Source organism: Ovis aries, chromosome 19 (assembly GCF_016772045.2).
Source record: "Ovis aries strain OAR_USU_Benz2616 breed Rambouillet chromosome 19, ARS-UI_Ramb_v3.0, whole genome shotgun sequence".
Classification (NCBI taxonomy): domain Eukaryota; kingdom Metazoa; phylum Chordata; class Mammalia; order Artiodactyla; family Bovidae; genus Ovis; species Ovis aries.
Window position 1 is genome coordinate 929,561 of NC_056072.1, and position 16,722 is coordinate 946,282.

A 16,722-nucleotide genomic window follows, 5' to 3' on the forward strand; every position below is an offset into this window, starting at 1 on the left:
ATTGTCTTTACTCCATTGTATATTCTTGCCTCCTTTGTCAAAGATAAGGTGTCCATATGTGTGTGGATTTATCTCTGGGCTTTCTATTTTGTTCCATTGATCTATATGTCTGTCTTTGTGCCAGTACCATACTGTCTTGATGACTGTGGCTTTGTAGTAGAGCCTGAAGTCAGGCAAGTTGATTCCTCCAGTTCCATTCTTCTTTCTCAAGATTGCTTTGGCTATTCGAGGCTAACAAACACATGAAAAGATGCTCAACATCACTCATTATTAGAGAAATGCAAATCAAAACCACAATGAGGTACCACTTCACACCAGTCAGAATGGCTGCGATCCAAAAATCTGCAAGCAATAAATGCTGGCGAGGGTGTGGAGAAAGGAACCTCCTACACTGTTGGTGGGAATGCAAACTAGTACAGCCACTATGGAAAACAGTGTGGAGATTCCTTAAAAATTGCAAAATAGCCAGGACATGGAAAACAACCTAGATGTCCATCAGCAGATGAATGGATAAGAAAGCTGTGGTACATATACACAATGGAGTATTACTCAGCCGTTAAAAAGAATTCATTTGAATCAGTTCTGATGAGATGGATGAAACTGGAGCCGATTATACAGAGTGAAGTAAGCCAGAAAGAAAAACACCAATACAGTATACTAACACATATATATGGAATTTAGGAAGATGGCAATGACGACCCTGTATGCAAGACAGGGAAAGAGACACAGATGTGTATAACGGACTTTTGGACTCAGAGGGAGAGGGAGAGGGTGGGATGATTTGGGAGAATGACATTCTAACATGTATACTATCATGTGAATTGAATCGCCAGTCTATGTCTGACGCAGGATGCAGCATGCTTGGGGCTGGTGCATGGGATGACCCAGAAAGATGTTATGGGGAGGAGGTGGAGGGGGTTCATGTTTGGGAATGCATGTAAGAATTAAAGATTTTAAAATTTAAAAATAAAAAACTAAAAAAAAAAAGAAAAAAACAAACACTACAAAAACTTAGTGCTTTTGTTCTAATCTGTAAAATAAAATTAAACATTCCTAAAAAAAAAAAAATAAAAAATAAATAAGGTTGAGGACTGAGAGATAGAAGGGAATATGAAATATATATGAGAACTGATTTTCCTTCTGATTTCTAGAAGTAGTCTAGTTTCATTGCCAAATTTATTATTTTAGTAAACAAGATACAAATGTTCAGAGTGCTTCAGCTAATTGTAGTCAGAATAGTTTTAACCTACCTATTAACAATTTAGCAATCAACTAGGTAAAAGAAAAAGTTTCTTCAAGGAACATTCTAGGCAATGTTATCTTCCATTAATTGTAAAACAATAAGGATTCCCACAGGAATCCCAGTCGTCTGGAAAGATGTGTAGAAACCTTTGAGGATAGGGTAGGACCTCCGTCTTCATCCCACCTGTCCCTTACTCTTGTTTGGACTTGTTGGCACAGCAGAACAGAGCCCTGGCATGATACACGCCTGGAGACGCTGAGAGGCCTCCTGGTGAGCACTGTTACCTCCCGCGAGTGTTTCTCTGCTGTTGCTGTGGCCGTAGGGCCAGAACACCCGGAGGAACCGACTCTAACACAAACCTCTGTACTTTCCTGCCTGGACAGTTTGGAAAACGTTTTCAGTTTATGAGTCTGCATTTCCTCTCGCAGACCCAGAGCTCCCTGACTCACCCATAGGTGCAGTTGGGGTGGCACAGGTGACACACGTGACTGGCATCTGCAAACTTCCAGATCAGGGTGCCATTCTCTCCCGCGACTCCAGCAGGGCAGGTCTTGACGCAGTGAGGGCCATCAATGTAGTGGGCACACTTTACACAGTTGCCTGGTCCCTGCACCGAGGCAGAAAAACCATTTCATAAATCAAATATTTATGTATGTGTCTTTCAGAATGAAGTAACTTTTTACTTAAAATATATATCACCAAAAAAAAAAAAAATCAAACAACGTAGAAATTCTTCAAGTGGACGAATTCTTCTCTGACTGTGTCTTGCCTGATGTGACCACTGTTAACAGGTGAGAATAAAGCCCTCCTGACTTTAAATGTGTATTGTATATGAAAACATAAAAGAAACTGAACTGTGTATTTTACTGGATTTTACTTCATACCTTGTGGGCATTTTTCCCTGTTCAAACACTGATTGGTCTACATGTGTATTCAAGTCCTTATTGTTCAGATGGGCTTCCTTGTGAATCATGCTTGAAGCTGAGGGGCTCCTGTGGGAAGCTGTGCTTGCCAAGGCAAAGCTAAGCAAACCCACACCGGCGCTTCCCCAGTGTTGAGAAGGTAGCAAGTGTAAACACAGTGGCTGCATAATTAACTGTGCTGTGATAGATTTGCTTCTGTTTGTTAAACTTGTCAATACATTAGGGCTGCTTGGGTTGCATCCACACACTTCACAAGGGCTGAAGTAAGGTGGCTAGGGAGGGTCTGCCTGTTGGCTACGCACCCTTATGTCTCAAAGACTGAGTGTTCGCAGAGCGAGAACAATCAGATGACTAAGTCGATCAATATCACCAATTATTTTATTTCACGGATGAAAAGTTAACCCAACACTAACCTAAAAACCAGTGGTTTACTTTGTAACTGGCTATTTTGGCAGCTTGTACCTCAAAACTTATCATCATCTGTCTGATTCAGGGAACTTCTGAAAAACATTTTCCATCAGTAGATTTAGATATGACTGTTGAAGCTCAAATCCAAATAGAGCACCTCATATAAGTAATACTGAGAATTAACAACATGAACACATTGGTGTGAGAGGGATCTTCATTCTCACTTACACTCTCTAAAATATTACTGAACATGTAGATATGAAGCTGAATTTTGAAAATTTTTCTATGTGATTTAAAAAACCTCCTTCAAATAACTATAAACTAATGTTAAATAAGAATGTGGTAACATTTGATTAAGATGATAAAGCAATGGTGGCAGATGTCAGGAACAGTGAAGGCTGGTGGTCAGTGTGCCCTGTTCATAGTGCCCTGATCTGTGGTCTGAGACCAGGCATCACCGTGTGCATCTGAGGGTTGGACAGAGAAGATGAATCCTCGAGCCAGGCAGGTCACATGCCGACCTCCCCTCAGTCACAGCCCCTGATGGCTGTGAGACGGGACGGGACAGGCTCAAGTGTGGGCAGTGGGCTGGATGGCGGTCTAGCAGCCACAGGGCGATGGTGGTGGGTCACCCTTGCGGGTCTGCAGCTGATGCGTGGGGGTAACATCAAACATGCTCCTTACGCGTCCGGTGCAGGTCACATTCATGGCCTGGGGCAGGCATTCTGGATGGCACTGCACACACTCGGAATTCTCCATGAACTCCCTGGGCTCTCTGACAGGAGGAAGACAGGAAACTGGTCAGCGCATCCCTACAGACCCTGCTTCCAAATGCTGTCTGGGTTCACCTGTCTGAAGGTTCAGGTGACACCGATCAGCTCTCTTAGACAAAACAATTTTATGTAAAAGTCAAATGTCTGGGAAACTAGGACTATACTTTAATATAATAAAGTGATTCTATCAGCTGAATCTTCAGTCATCTTCTCCTAGAACAAAGCATCAGCTTCATTTATAATCAAAATGGCTTCTCTACATTTTTTCTACAGGCACAGTTGCTGAGTATTAGATAAGCCAACACATGGGAGAAAAGAAGATAATAGTCCTTAAAAGGCACCCCCTATATCAGGTTCATGGATATTTAAGTTAAGCTGCAAAGACATGATAACTAGACCAATACCTGGGAAAGGGAAAGAGAGCTAATAAAGTTTCCTTAATGGTTATTACTAAAAACAGTAAGAATGGAACACAGGTATGAAATATTTTGCTTGGACTATTTTAACCATTCCTCAAAAATGGATAGATTGGGACTTCCCTGGTGGTAAAGTGGAGAGAAATCTGCCTGCCAATGAAAGGGACATGGGTTCAATCCCAGATCTGGGAAGATTCCACATGCCACCGAGCAACTAAGCCCATGAGCCACAACTATTGAGCCTGCATGCTGCAACTGCCGAAGTCGGTGCACCGGAGCCTATGCTCTGCAACAAGACAAGCCACCGCAATGAGAAGCTGAGCAACATGGCTAGAAAGCAGTCCCCACTCTTTGCAACTAGAGAAAGCCTGTGCACAACAGTGAAGACCCAGTGCAATCAGAAATTAAATAAATGAATAAATAATTACTTGAGAAGCTGATATTTGCTTGAAAAGACATAGTAGATAAGCTCTGAAGACTACTGGTAGTTAACTAGGCAGTGAGCAAGAAGTGTTCACCCCCAAAGATATGTTCCACGAGTCCTCTCAGGCAGTCAGCAGCAATTAAACCAAACGAGCCACGTGACTTTCCCCTGCACTGCTTCTTGGGTCACCACACCCGCTACAGGCGCCAGTTTTGCAAACAGAGAAGGTGCTGCTGGACACCAGGATTCTCTAATAGGAAGACCCAGGCACCACTGCCAAGGCTATTTTAATTACCTTGTTGCTTCAAAGAGAAAAATGTTGAAAGTGTTAGTCAGTTTTGTCTGACTCTTTGCGACCCCATGGACTGTAGCCTACCAGGCTCCTCTGTTCATGGGATTCTCCAGGCAAGACTACTGGAATGGGTAGCCATTCCCTTCTCCAGGGGATCTTCTTGACGCAGGGATCGAACCCGGGTCTACCACACTGCAGGCAAATTCTTTACCATCTGAGCTACTGGGGAAGCCCCTTCAAAGAGAACTGAACACTGAAAACATGAGCTCAGCATCTGTTTGCAGCTGTAAGGACTGCACCAGTATTTCTTACTTATTGAACCAATACTATTGATTATGCAGATTACTCTGTTAGGTTAATGAGCCTATCAGCTAAAGGAGTCCTGTGGAATTGAATTCATCCTGCTTCTGAGTATTTCTGAGCTGAGCTGTAGTCCAGGCCCTGATAGTGAAACAGAAAGGAAAATTTCCTAGAGCTATCTGTAACTCCTATCTTCTTCTTTATCACAAAATTTCTCTTTTTCTTTATTTTTTAAAAATTACCTCTTCCAGTTGCTATCCTTACATTTTGTTTTCCTGTTAATTTATTTTAGTCACTATTTGAGATCATCCAAAGCCTTACTCAGTATCAAAATTCCCACAGATTCAACAGACTGTACTTTTTATTGACTGCAATAAATTCAACAAATGTTATACAAACTGTTCGTTTCTTTGTCCATGGTTCTATTTAAAGTTATTTGCACTGTTCAGTGTATCTTGAACATAAACAAAAATTAACCTGGAGCTGTGTTTTGACACAGCAGGAATGCTGTGTTTCAAGGATACAACTAATGGCCACAGTCTTGGTCATCTGAACCATGGAAGACCGTTCTGTTTGTCTTGGGAACTTTGTGCAGCTTAGAATAATAAATTTCCAGATACAGAGACTCTATAAATTGGGTTGGATTAAGTAATGAAAAATGTTTTTTCATTTCCTTTTGTGATTAACAATTGTCAACAGGGCTTCCCTGGTAGTCGAGTGGTTGAGAGTCCACCTTGCAACACAGGGGACACCAGTTCGACTCCTGGTCTGGAAAGATCCCACATGCTGTGAAGCAGCTCAGCCTGTGTGCCACAGTGACTGAGTCGGAGCTCTGGAGCGTGTGCTCTGCAACAACAGATGCCACCGCGAGGAGTAGCCCCTGCTTCTTGCAACTAGAGCAAGCCTGCGAGCAGCAACGGAGACCAGCACAACCAAAACCAACTAACTAACTAAATAAAACTATACACACACACACACACACACACACACACACACACACACACACACACACACAAAACAATTGTCAACAAACAAAAAGGAAAAGAAAATAAAGGAAAATAATCTGACTGATTACACACCTATAAAACAATCCTAAGTCTTACTTTTAAATCAAAACAAAGCAATTTAAAAAATAAAAAAAAAACCTCTTACCCCTCTAGAATGTTGCACTTTCCCACACACTCCTTGCCACGACTGAAGTTCTGGCAGGACATGCAGTATTTGGGTCCAGGTCCCCAGCAGCCCTCTGATGAGCACAGTGGGTGACAGATATGGCCCGTGGCCTCTGAGAATACAGGGCGAGTCCCATGGTCAGACAAGGAACAGTGGCCACAAACGTACGCCAGTGCCCCCGGGAGAAGCAGTCACACGAGGGCTTCCAGAGGCCCGCCACAAGTCCCCTTTGCCCTGCTGGGTGCCAAGCATATCTAGATGGAGCTTGTCAGAGCTGCAGGAGCAGAAAGCGTGAGGGTCCTTGTCATGCATCTATGGGGCACAGAACCAGGAAGACACCCAGAACTTCACCCATTCTCTTAATTGCACTATGGTGTGAGTATCATTATTGCCTCCATTTCATGGATGAGGAAGATAAAGCCCAAAGATTTAAGTAAACTGATGAATGTCTCAAAGCTAGGAAGGGCTCAAGCTGGGATATGAACTTGGCTCTGCTTCTGCCGGTGGTCAGGATCTCAGCACAGGTGCAGGCACCACTTCAACAGCTGACTATGGCTGTGAACTCGGATCTGGAAATGCCAGTGTGAAATGTTCACCCATTCCTGTGGGTGTGTGTGTGTGAATATGTTTAGTCATTGGGGATGGAATGAGTAGGGAGGAACACACAGCTAAAATGCCATAATCAATACTAAATTTTGTTCTGTAAATTACCAATAACTGATGGCCTAGACTTCAAGGCAGATTTATCCTATGAGATGAGAATTATCTAGAAAAAAGTCTGATGAATGTCACAAAAGGATATACACATTTCCCTTAATTTGCTTCTTAGGAATGTAGAAAGTAATTTAAATGTTTGGGAGTAGCCTTTCAATATTCTAAATCAAAATAAATGACCTGTTAGAACCATCTCCACCATCAACCAAAGTGATTACTCACTGCACTCTTTATCACTCCTGTTGTTTAAAATTTTGGTTTTCTGAGTTGAGGTCCCAAAAAGTTTTTTCCAGTGTATCGTATTTGCATAGCACAAGTTTCGATTTCCTGAAATTATCACATCGCCATCACTTATCTCCTTGAGGGAGCGTAATCCCAAGGATGTTATATCCAGGCCGACAACCGCAAGAGAAAACTGGCCACTAAGTTGAAGAGAAAAAAAAAAATTGTGAAAAATTATGACAGCATATTATCAACAAAAACATCTTTCTGTACCACTTTAGATTTACTACTGCCTTCCAGCTTGTAGTCAAGTAAGTCATGCTATGGAAGGTCTGTACTGCAACTTTGGAAAATTCCAAGTGTTTTTAAAGTTCCTCCAGGGGAAAGTTAGTTCCTTGTTCATTTAATATCTCTAACTCTAGTGGCAGACTAGGGGTTGAATAATTTATTAATGTCATTATTTATTTACTGCATTTTAACTTTGCTTGGCAATTGAGAATATGTTACCTTTTCAAATATCCAAATATACTTCAAAAATCATAGATTCAGCTTTCCATCCATCCACCTACCCACCCATCCATCTATTCAACCATTTATTGAACAAATATTTGAGGTAACCACCCATCAATCTATTCAACCATTTATTGAACAAATATTTGAAGTAATATGTGACTAATTTTATTCTAATTCTAGGTTAAGTATGTGCTTCTTGCTCTCAAAAAGCCCTTTGTCTACTGATGATACAATCGTTTTTAACCCAGTACCATGGGAGTGGTGATGAGCGAACCACAGAGGCAAAGAGCAGGGCTACCTAAACAAGTCCGAGGAAGGGTCTCTGGAAGAGGTGATGCCTGATCATCAGGACCTCCGGAGCAGGAACTATGATTATTTTCTTCACTACCCAACCCTGTGCTGGTTTCCTACAAGGGGACCAGGACGTGTTCATCACATGACCAGACGGAAGTTATTCCGACTAAAGGGAAGGCAGTCTTCCACGCAGAGGAGCACGTGACAGGCACTGAGAAACACACGCTGCTGCTGGAGCAGAAAGGTGGGACGGGGGTCTGGGAAGGGAGACAGAGGCCAGATCCTGGACCACTGCGGACACCACATGGAGGAGGCTCTTGTTTGTGATGATGGGAAACCACAGGAAGGAGATGTGCGTTGTTAGGAAGCTTGCTAAACACCAAGGTGGGAAACAGACCAGTTGAGACAGCACTGAATAGAGAGGCTGATGATGAAGGCACGAGATGACAAAATGTAAAGTGTAATCGGGAAACTCCTCTTTCTCCTTGTTTCTCTTTCTCTGCCCACTCTTTCCTCTCTGTGTCCCCCCATAGTCCGACTCCTGTGTATTCAACTGCACCCCTGCTTTTAGTTATCCCTTCCCTTAGTCATGCTCAGGGGAGCCACGCCAGTGGGGACAAAGCTGAGGTCCTCCCTGCAGGGAGGTCTGGCAGGGGTCACATTCCCCAGGAGGAACTGTGTATCATTGGGCTTCTCAGCAAATGTTATAAACTAAAAAAATAAAAAAGTCAGCTTTATGTTTAAAACCCTAAAACTAAGCTGAGAGGTACATGCTAGTCACCCAAGAAAACTGACCTAAGTCTCTCATCTCTATATGAACTCTGATCAAAAGAAGTATTCCTGAGAACTCAGGGCACAGGGCCTTTCTGGGAAGTGATATTAGCTGCATGTTTAGCATCAGAGATGCAAAGCTGGAATGATTTTTGGAAAGGGATGCTTATTTTACATGCACTATATTCTGGTTTTCTTTAATACTGCACAGTATTATGTAGCCCTCTCAGGTGTCAATTATGGGAAACAGTTCTCAAAACCAGATGTTTTCCAAGGCAGGTTGAATGAGAGAGTCCCAAACTTTGCCTCACCACAAAATTCATTATTACCCTTGTTAAGTTAAAGATGCTTGTGTGTGTGTGCGCATGTGTGTGTGTGCACATGTGTGTGTGTGTGTGTGCATGTGTGCTGGAGCTGGAAAAGTGGAAATCTTGAAAGGCATGCTCAGTGCTTCTCAGGTCCCCTGAAAATGAGGTGCTGATGAGGACTGGTGGCCTTAGTGCTATTCTTGCCCAAAGTACAAAACCTCAACCAAATCAGGAGAAAACACTGGCCATCCTACAAATGCCTGACCAGGACTTTTCAAAAGCCATGAAAGATAAGGAAGACAGAGGAACTATCAGGAACAGCAGGGGACCAAGGAGACATGACTGTCCCTTGCAGTGTGGGCTGACCAGAACACGAGAAGTGTTCATGGAAAACTGGCGAGATCCGAGAAAGCCTGCAGTTCAGTTACAGCCACGCTGACGATGCAGGGTGTCACCGTCGGGGCAGCCAGGTGAGGGTGTGGGGGGACTCTCTGTAGTGTCTCTGCAGCACTTCAGTAGCTTTTACTTCAAGAGAAAAGACTCTACAAGGCTTTGGCTGGGGTCCACTTACTGTTGCTTCGTTCTGCCACGTATGATTTCCAGGTTCTCAAACGCATGGAGGTCAGTCCTGTTTTCGGGCCAGGCCTGAATCAGCAAAAACCCTACAAAGCACAAGGAAAGTTCAGACACATACCACTTATAAATTTCTATTTTGTATGAGACATTATTTGGAGAAGGAAATGGCACCCCACTCCAGTATTCTTGCCTGGAAAATCCCATGGACGGAGGACCCTGGAGGCTACAGTCCATGGGGTCACAAAGAGTCAGACACGACTGAGCAGCTAACACACTTAATGGTACACACCTGTTATTTCTTTTACAGTTTTTAGAATGTCCAGTTCTTTCGGGTCCAGAGGTGCAGTACGTGTGAAGGAGTCCCTGAAACAAGTAACAGAGCCGTCAGTAACAACCTGCCGTGAAAAGAGCAGAGTCTATTTTTCTCTGGTATACCAGTAACTGGATCTTTACTTACCCCCTAAATGCTACTGGCAGGATATGAAGATCTCCACTGATGGATGTGCAGTTTCGGAAGTGTTTAATGTTTGTAGCATTTATGGAAAGTGTGTCTTTAAACTCACCGATTCCTATTCCGTTACAAACTGTAAAGAGAGGTGTTTATTCCACTCACATGTATTGAATTAGTAATAGCTGTGGTCCCTCAGGCAGACGGGAGCAGGAAGAGAAGTGCGGCCGTGGGAACCGTCGCCGCCGTGCTATCGTTCATCCACGCAGCAAACACTGGCAGGCTCGCCAGGGACCAGGGGCCATAGCAGGGTGTGAGGTTGCAGTACAGGAGGCGCTGCCTGTCCTCACTGAACTTGCCTTCTCCTCCTCAATTTTCCCCACCTGGCCAGAGTCCAGTTGCCCCGGAGGACTCCAGCTTCCTTCTACACTACAGCTGCCCCCGGGCTGTTGGTACTGCACGGCGATCACCCCCACTAAACCCTCAATGCCTTCCCTTGCCCTCATCTGGGCTGCAGCTTAGATTTCTAATGGAAAGAAACAGTATGCATAAATTTTTTAACTAAAAGAGCAAGATGCATCCACGGAAGAAAACCTTGAAAACACGGAACAAAGAGGAAAAAATGACTAGAAATTCTATTGTGTAACTTTGATATTTTAGAAAATTTCCTTCTAGTTATCCTCCATGGTTATGTCATACCACATATGTAGTTTATTTTTTTTTTTTTTCACTTATTATGCTGCGAACATTGTCCTATCAGTAACATATTGTCCTATCAGTAAAACCATTCACAAGCTTGGCATCACTGATGCGATGGACATGAGTTTGAGTAGGCTCCGGGAGGTGGCGATGGAGGGGGAGGCCTGGTGAGCTGTAGTCTATGGGGTCCCAGAGAGTCGGACAAGACTGAGCGACTGAACTGCAATGAACTGAACTGATATTACATCATAAAGAATACTATAATAAGTCTTATCAGACAAACTGCTTTTCTTCCACAGGGCCTACTGAAGCCACAGGCTTTGATCTCTGTCCTACTGGGACATAAATCTCAGATGCCTTTTTCTGCACTCTGAGCTCATTTATTAATTTACATTCACTCCCTAGTTTCCATCTTAAATGTCATCTCCCTCCGAAGCCCATTTATCTGTGTGGCTCTGCTTCTAGAATTCACAGTGCAATTGTTGGTCTCTCTCTTTCAGACTTTATCTTACTTTGAAGAATCATCATGGAAGAGGTTATTGTTTAGGGTGAGGTCCTCCCCTCCCTTCCCCAGGCCTCACCAGGGACCTGGTAGCCCTGTTACCCCATCTCCTTCTTCTCTGTTCTCTCTGGAGTTCCCACTGCTTGGGCTGCCACCTGGCCATGGGGCCTATCCCATCAGCCCCATGGAACTCCAGGCTTGCTCTGGAATGCATATACCTTGCTGTGGGTCTGGGAACGGGGTGGCGAGGCTTGCTTAGGATTCCAAGGCTCTGGCTGACAACAGAGTGAGGCAGCCTCAGCAAAACAAGCCCCGAGGCAGATCCCTGCTGAGGGGAACTTGCCTTTTAATTACAGGTTTGGAAGAGAATTCTACATGTTTGAGAGAATATTCAGTCTCTCTCTGCTTAGGCGTGATGGTGATGCTGGGGTTACCTTAATTCCTAAATATGGAGACAAACTGTAATTCACCTCTATATCTATCAGATCTGGAGTTGTGGACCATCAACACACATGTTCCCACCTTTGTTTCCCAACATCTCCCTACACAAAGGGATCTCAGTTGGCCACTACTCCAGGATTTGAACTGTGGGTGGGTAGAAAATATAGCATAATGATTATAGGTGAGTCAAAATGTTTGTTAAGCACAGAATTAACAGACCAAAATCAGAAATAATCTGCTTTTATTGATCCATTTGAGGATGCTGATAGCAACCCTCTGTCTTCAGCGGTTGAACTCACTTACTTCCTCTCCGGGTACTACCCTATGTCTCATTTTCTTCCTTGCATGTTTCCTTTGCCTGAAGATTTCCTGGAGCCAAAGGATATTCATTCCCCAGGGCGCTGACACGCCTGCCACACTGGGAGCTCATAGGTCTGACCTCAGACTGAAGCCCTGTGAGCTGTCCCAGCTTATCTCTGCCAATCCTGGCCATTGGTCCCTGGGCAAGTCATTTAGATCCTCTGTGACATAATGCCTCATCCGTAAGGGGGATTGTAATAGCACAGACCTCCTAAAGAGGCTGAGGGACTGGATGACATGGAGCATGGAGGCTCAGTTCGCCCCTGAAAGAATACATGGGTCAGTGGTCAGTGCCCGCTGAAACCACAGAAACTTCTTAGAGGCAGTGGCATCTGAAGCAGATGTTCAAGTAAGCAGCTGTTCACTGAGGCGTTTTTTTATAGCAGTAAAATAGTGGAAACAATCTGAATGACCATATAGATCATGGGACAGGGATTGTGGACAGGGTTAAGCAGAATAAGGAAGAGTCACATGATGCTATCTGGAGTGATCTCCAGGGGATGCTTAGAGTCTAGATGTGTCTTCTGTGCCCAAAGGACCTGGGCACCAGCTGGGAAGGCTCCATGGGCCACATCAGAGTGAATAATGTGAGGAGGGACTATCATAAACTGAATAAAAAAGGGTTCAGTGAGCTCACATGGGTACTAAGAAAGCTATTTTAGAAACAGAATGTCCACTAGTAAATATAAAAGAAATGACAGAAATAGGAAGTCACTCTTACAACCACCAAGGAATGCAACTTCAGGCGAACCATCGGTTCTGCCATCGAGGTGGTTTAGTCACTCAGTCATGTCCAACTCTTTGCAACCCCATGGACTGTAACCCAGGCTCCCCTGTCCATGGAATTCTCCAGGCAAGAATCCTGGAGAGGGTTACCACTTTCTTCTCCAAGGAATCTTGCTGACCCAGTGATCGAATCCAGGTCTCATGCATTGCAGGCAGATTCTTTACCCCTGAGCCAGAGAAGCCACAGAGGTAATGAGATGAGAGCTGTGCACCTCTGGTGGGACACTCTCTACCTGCAGCACTCCATCTGTGTCGCGCCCCGCTGAAAATATGACCCGGCCAGACAGGGGCGGTCAGAGCAGCTGGCCTTGACTCTTCACAGCATCAGAGAAAAGAGGGCTGAGAAACGATCTTGAATTAATGAAGAGCCTGGACTCTTGATTGAAAAGCAGCTAAAAAGGATATACTGGGATAACAGGGGAGTTGAAATTAAACTGAAAACTAGAATCAATGTTAAACATGGGATAAGAGTGAAATTGTCTTTTGTTACTTGGGAGAATGTCCCGTTTGTACAAAAAGCCAATGCAGGGTGAAGTGTTATAATACCTGTAGTCATCACAGGACTCAGAAAACACACACAGAGACACAAACACGGAGTGAGAACAACGTGGTGATTACGGAAAACTGATGAGCTCGAGTTCAGGGCATATGGGTGTTCATTACACTATTTTGCAGTGTTTCTGGGTGTTTGAAAAATGTCAAGATAAAAGATAAAGTGCAGGATAAGAAGGGATACGTTGGCACTGGAGACACCCCAGGGATAGCGCACAGCAGAAAGGAAGGAACATGTTTCTGCGCTTGGAGACTCCCTCAGATCTGGTCTGAGGATGACGCTGAGGGTCTGGGGGCAGGGAGCCTAGCCGTGACTGGAAGCAGAGAGGGCCCTGTGCCCACGCCGGGCAGCTTCCCACCTTTGGCACAAGGCCCGTCGCACTTTTTGCACTTGCGGACACCATCTTCCTCTACCTCCTGGCTGTCAGAGCTGCAGGCGCGGACGCACGAGCCGTGATCTGTCACCACGTAGTTCCCTGGGGACAATGAGAAGGCAGTGAGAGGGGCACCAGGTGTTCTGGGCATAGTGACCCTGGATGGCGGCTGACCCTCTGGTTCTGTTTGCTTTAAGGACAAGAAGGAAAAGCTGCAAACAGGGAGGAATGGGGTTCAAGGTGTTCATGGCCTCCCCATCAGGCTGCTGCTCTCTGGTTACGATGCTGAAAGCTTCGTATTTATTTAAAAAAGTGACCCAAAACAAAGGCCACTCTTCTCTCGGCCACCCTCATTCCCTCGGGTCTCCGTGGGCGACGGGGTCCACACTCTGCCTCGGGCCTCACTCAGGGAGAAGTAACTTGTGTTAGTAATAAACTTTTCAGGAACTCTCTCTGTGTCTTTTGACTTCCCCAAGTGGATCCTCGAACCACTGGATGTTTCTCTGGGCGTTTACTGGATGTTTGTCACTTTCTTTCTGTAAACTGTCTGCTTATGTTCTCTGAGGCTCTGAGTGGTTTCCTGTAGCTTTCAAATTCTCTCAAAGATTATATCTGGGTCACAGTTGTGGCAAAGTTTTCTGTATCTTGCCATTTACCTAACAATGACTTTTTGTGGAGTATTTTTTGTTGTTGTTGTTGTTGTCATTCCAAACTTTTAAAATTTCATGTTCACAAGTCTGGTACTGTAAATCTCCCTGTCATAATTGTTCTTAAAAATATATATATATTTTTTAGTTAATCTTCCCTCTTGAAAATCACTTCCTCTCCTATGAAATCACTCATGTTGCCGTTTCCCTAAATACTAGAGTCTCCTGTAAAGCACAAAATAAGCAAAACCCAAGGCCCAACAATTAAACAAAGCCAATCGACAAGCAAAAAGCTCTCTTCTGTGCTCCTAGCGGCACAAACATGCCCAGGTTGTTAACCACTAAAGGAGGCCAGTCTTCTGACCTCTCTCTCATTTAGGCCTTATAAACACCTGCCGAGTACAAGAGCCAAACAGGGAAACGGCCCAACGGCCATAGGTCTGTGCCAATCAGACCATGGAATGTTCTGGGCAACCATGGCTGGGCTCAAGACACAAGAACCAACTTGGGGTCAGCCAAGGTGATAGGGTCAGCCTGATACTGAAATGATGCTGAAATGATACTGAAATCACCTGCCTGATACCGAAATGAATACAGGGACCCAAGGATCCCTGAGTGGGGGATATGGGAACCTCAGCAGGAGACAGAGAGAAAACAGGTACCTGGCAATGAAGGGGCTCACAAGGGACACTCACGGGGACACTTCTTGACACAGGTGGCGCCAAAGCTGTATTTCCCCAGCGGGTTGACCTTCATTTCGTAGGTGGTAGGGTCATAGAGCATGAGCGGCGGACATGTGTCCTTGCAGGTGGCTTCATCACGGAACCTGCGGCAGACCTGCCATGGGAGGGGTGGTGTGATTGTCAGACTCCATGGCGAGTGGGGCCACAGCCCTCTGTGTCCAGGTGTTTGGTCAGAGCAGACGACTAGAAAAGCACTCTCAACAGGGGCAGAAAGACTGTTTTCTTCAAAGCATGGTTTTTCTTAAATACACTGTTCTAGCTGTAATAGTTTTGAGGAGATTATGAGGAGCGAAAAACACATCTCTTAACTTTCAAAATAAGGCAGGAGTTCACACTCTAGAGTAGTAATTCTAGAGTGAAATTATTCAGCTTAACTTAAGTCTGATTTCCCTCCTAAACCACACTTGAGGATACATTTTTGAATTTATTACCAAACACAGAGAACTTTGACTGGGGGCTGTTGTGCAGAGAGAATCAGACCACACACAGAGGGGTCCTGACCAAGAGCCTGGTGTTGCCTCCCTCCAGCAGCCTGGCAGAATTGCCTCAGACCAGGGGGTCCAAAGCCCAGGGCCCCTCCAGCCTCTGGAACATTAGTTTCCCTGTTCCTAAAAACTATAGACTCTTCCGGGTCCCACTCAAGGTGAGTCTCCCAGTTTGGAACTCACTCAGTGCTGACTTTGGGACCCTGTCTGCCTGTCCTGGGGTCTCGGGACACACAAGGTACCCATAATCAGCCGTGTGGCACCAATGGCCCATAGTGACGCTAGAACTTGGTCAAGCTTTCCGCAGTCACAGGGACTACAGTGAGGCCTTCAGCACCCTCATGGGGTGGGGAATCAGCAGAAAGCTTCTGAGCCAAGCGGAAAGAGCAGAGGCTTTAGGGGGTCCAGCTGTCCTGCCCCTGAGGATCAGTGTGATCGCCTAACTTCACTTCAGGGGTGAATCGCCTAACTACCTTTTAGGGGTCGCTGCAGCCTCAGCTCTCTAGGTTGCAATGAGAATTGAGTGGAACAAGAAATGGTGGTGACGCTGCTACTGGCCACAACAGACATGAGGGACAAATAACACAGTTAGTATTTGGCTCATTCTATGCCCTGGTCTCGGGTGTTGATGCCACGTACATCGTGCCCTTCAGACCACGTAACGGTAGGTGAGGTTACATAATTTACCCAAGGTCACCAAGTAGGTGGTGAAGGCTAGTCACTGAAAGATGCTTTGTTACCTGGCGGCTGCAAACATCAGTCAGCACATTTCAGTCAAAGGGAGGCCCCTGAACTTTGGGCTGCAGACGCTGCGGTGTGTCTTACCAGGCAGTCGCTCTCCCGTGGCCCCGTGCAGCCAGCGGCACACTGGTTGTGGCAGCAGTCACTGGGGGACCTGCCGCGGCAGCGCCCGGAACACTGCTGGGCACAGATGATTTTGGTCACTGAAAGGAAGCAAAGGCCACTGTGAGTTGCGGGCTCAGGAAGGTGGAAGGATCACTTCCCAGGGACCCTGGGAGCACTTGCAAACGGCCATGAAAGACTGATAACAGGATGAATTTAATGCTTCTACACTTAAGTTCCCAAACATGCATGCTCTGCTAAACTCAACTATCTTGATCTTTCTTACTGTATGTTTTCTTTTTTCTACTTGTTTTTAATCACTTAGGAGAACTGACTCAGATTGACTCTGGACTTTCCGACTTGTTAAGCTAGAGACTGACAAGAATTGAGTTTTGGGGTCACAGAAAGTATGTACAAACAGCACAATGCCTGCCAGAAAGCAGCGCTCAAAAGGGCATAACAAGCACATCCAATTTGCCCTAAACACAGATC

General features: G+C 45.1%; 1 protein-coding gene across 2 annotated transcripts in view; it reads right to left on the minus strand.

The window, feature by feature from the left end:
- EGFR (epidermal growth factor receptor) overlaps positions 1-16,722 on the minus strand; it is a 214,480-nt gene that overhangs the window by 48,603 nt on the left and 149,155 nt on the right. For both annotated transcript variants that reach the window (XM_060402043.1, XM_015102199.4), the window contains exons 6-15: positions 16,213-16,331; positions 14,855-14,996; positions 13,498-13,614; positions 9,808-9,934; positions 9,640-9,713; positions 9,346-9,436; positions 6,889-7,088; positions 5,932-6,064; positions 3,259-3,349; positions 1,693-1,850 (exon numbers count right to left, since the gene is read on the minus strand). In XM_060402043.1, coding sequence (XP_060258026.1) covers positions 1,693-1,850; positions 3,259-3,349; positions 5,932-6,064; positions 6,889-7,088; positions 9,346-9,436; positions 9,640-9,713; positions 9,808-9,934; positions 13,498-13,614; positions 14,855-14,996; positions 16,213-16,331 — 1,252 coding nt within the window. The remainder of the gene's footprint in view (positions 1-1,692; positions 1,851-3,258; positions 3,350-5,931; positions 6,065-6,888; positions 7,089-9,345; positions 9,437-9,639; positions 9,714-9,807; positions 9,935-13,497; positions 13,615-14,854; positions 14,997-16,212; positions 16,332-16,722) is intronic.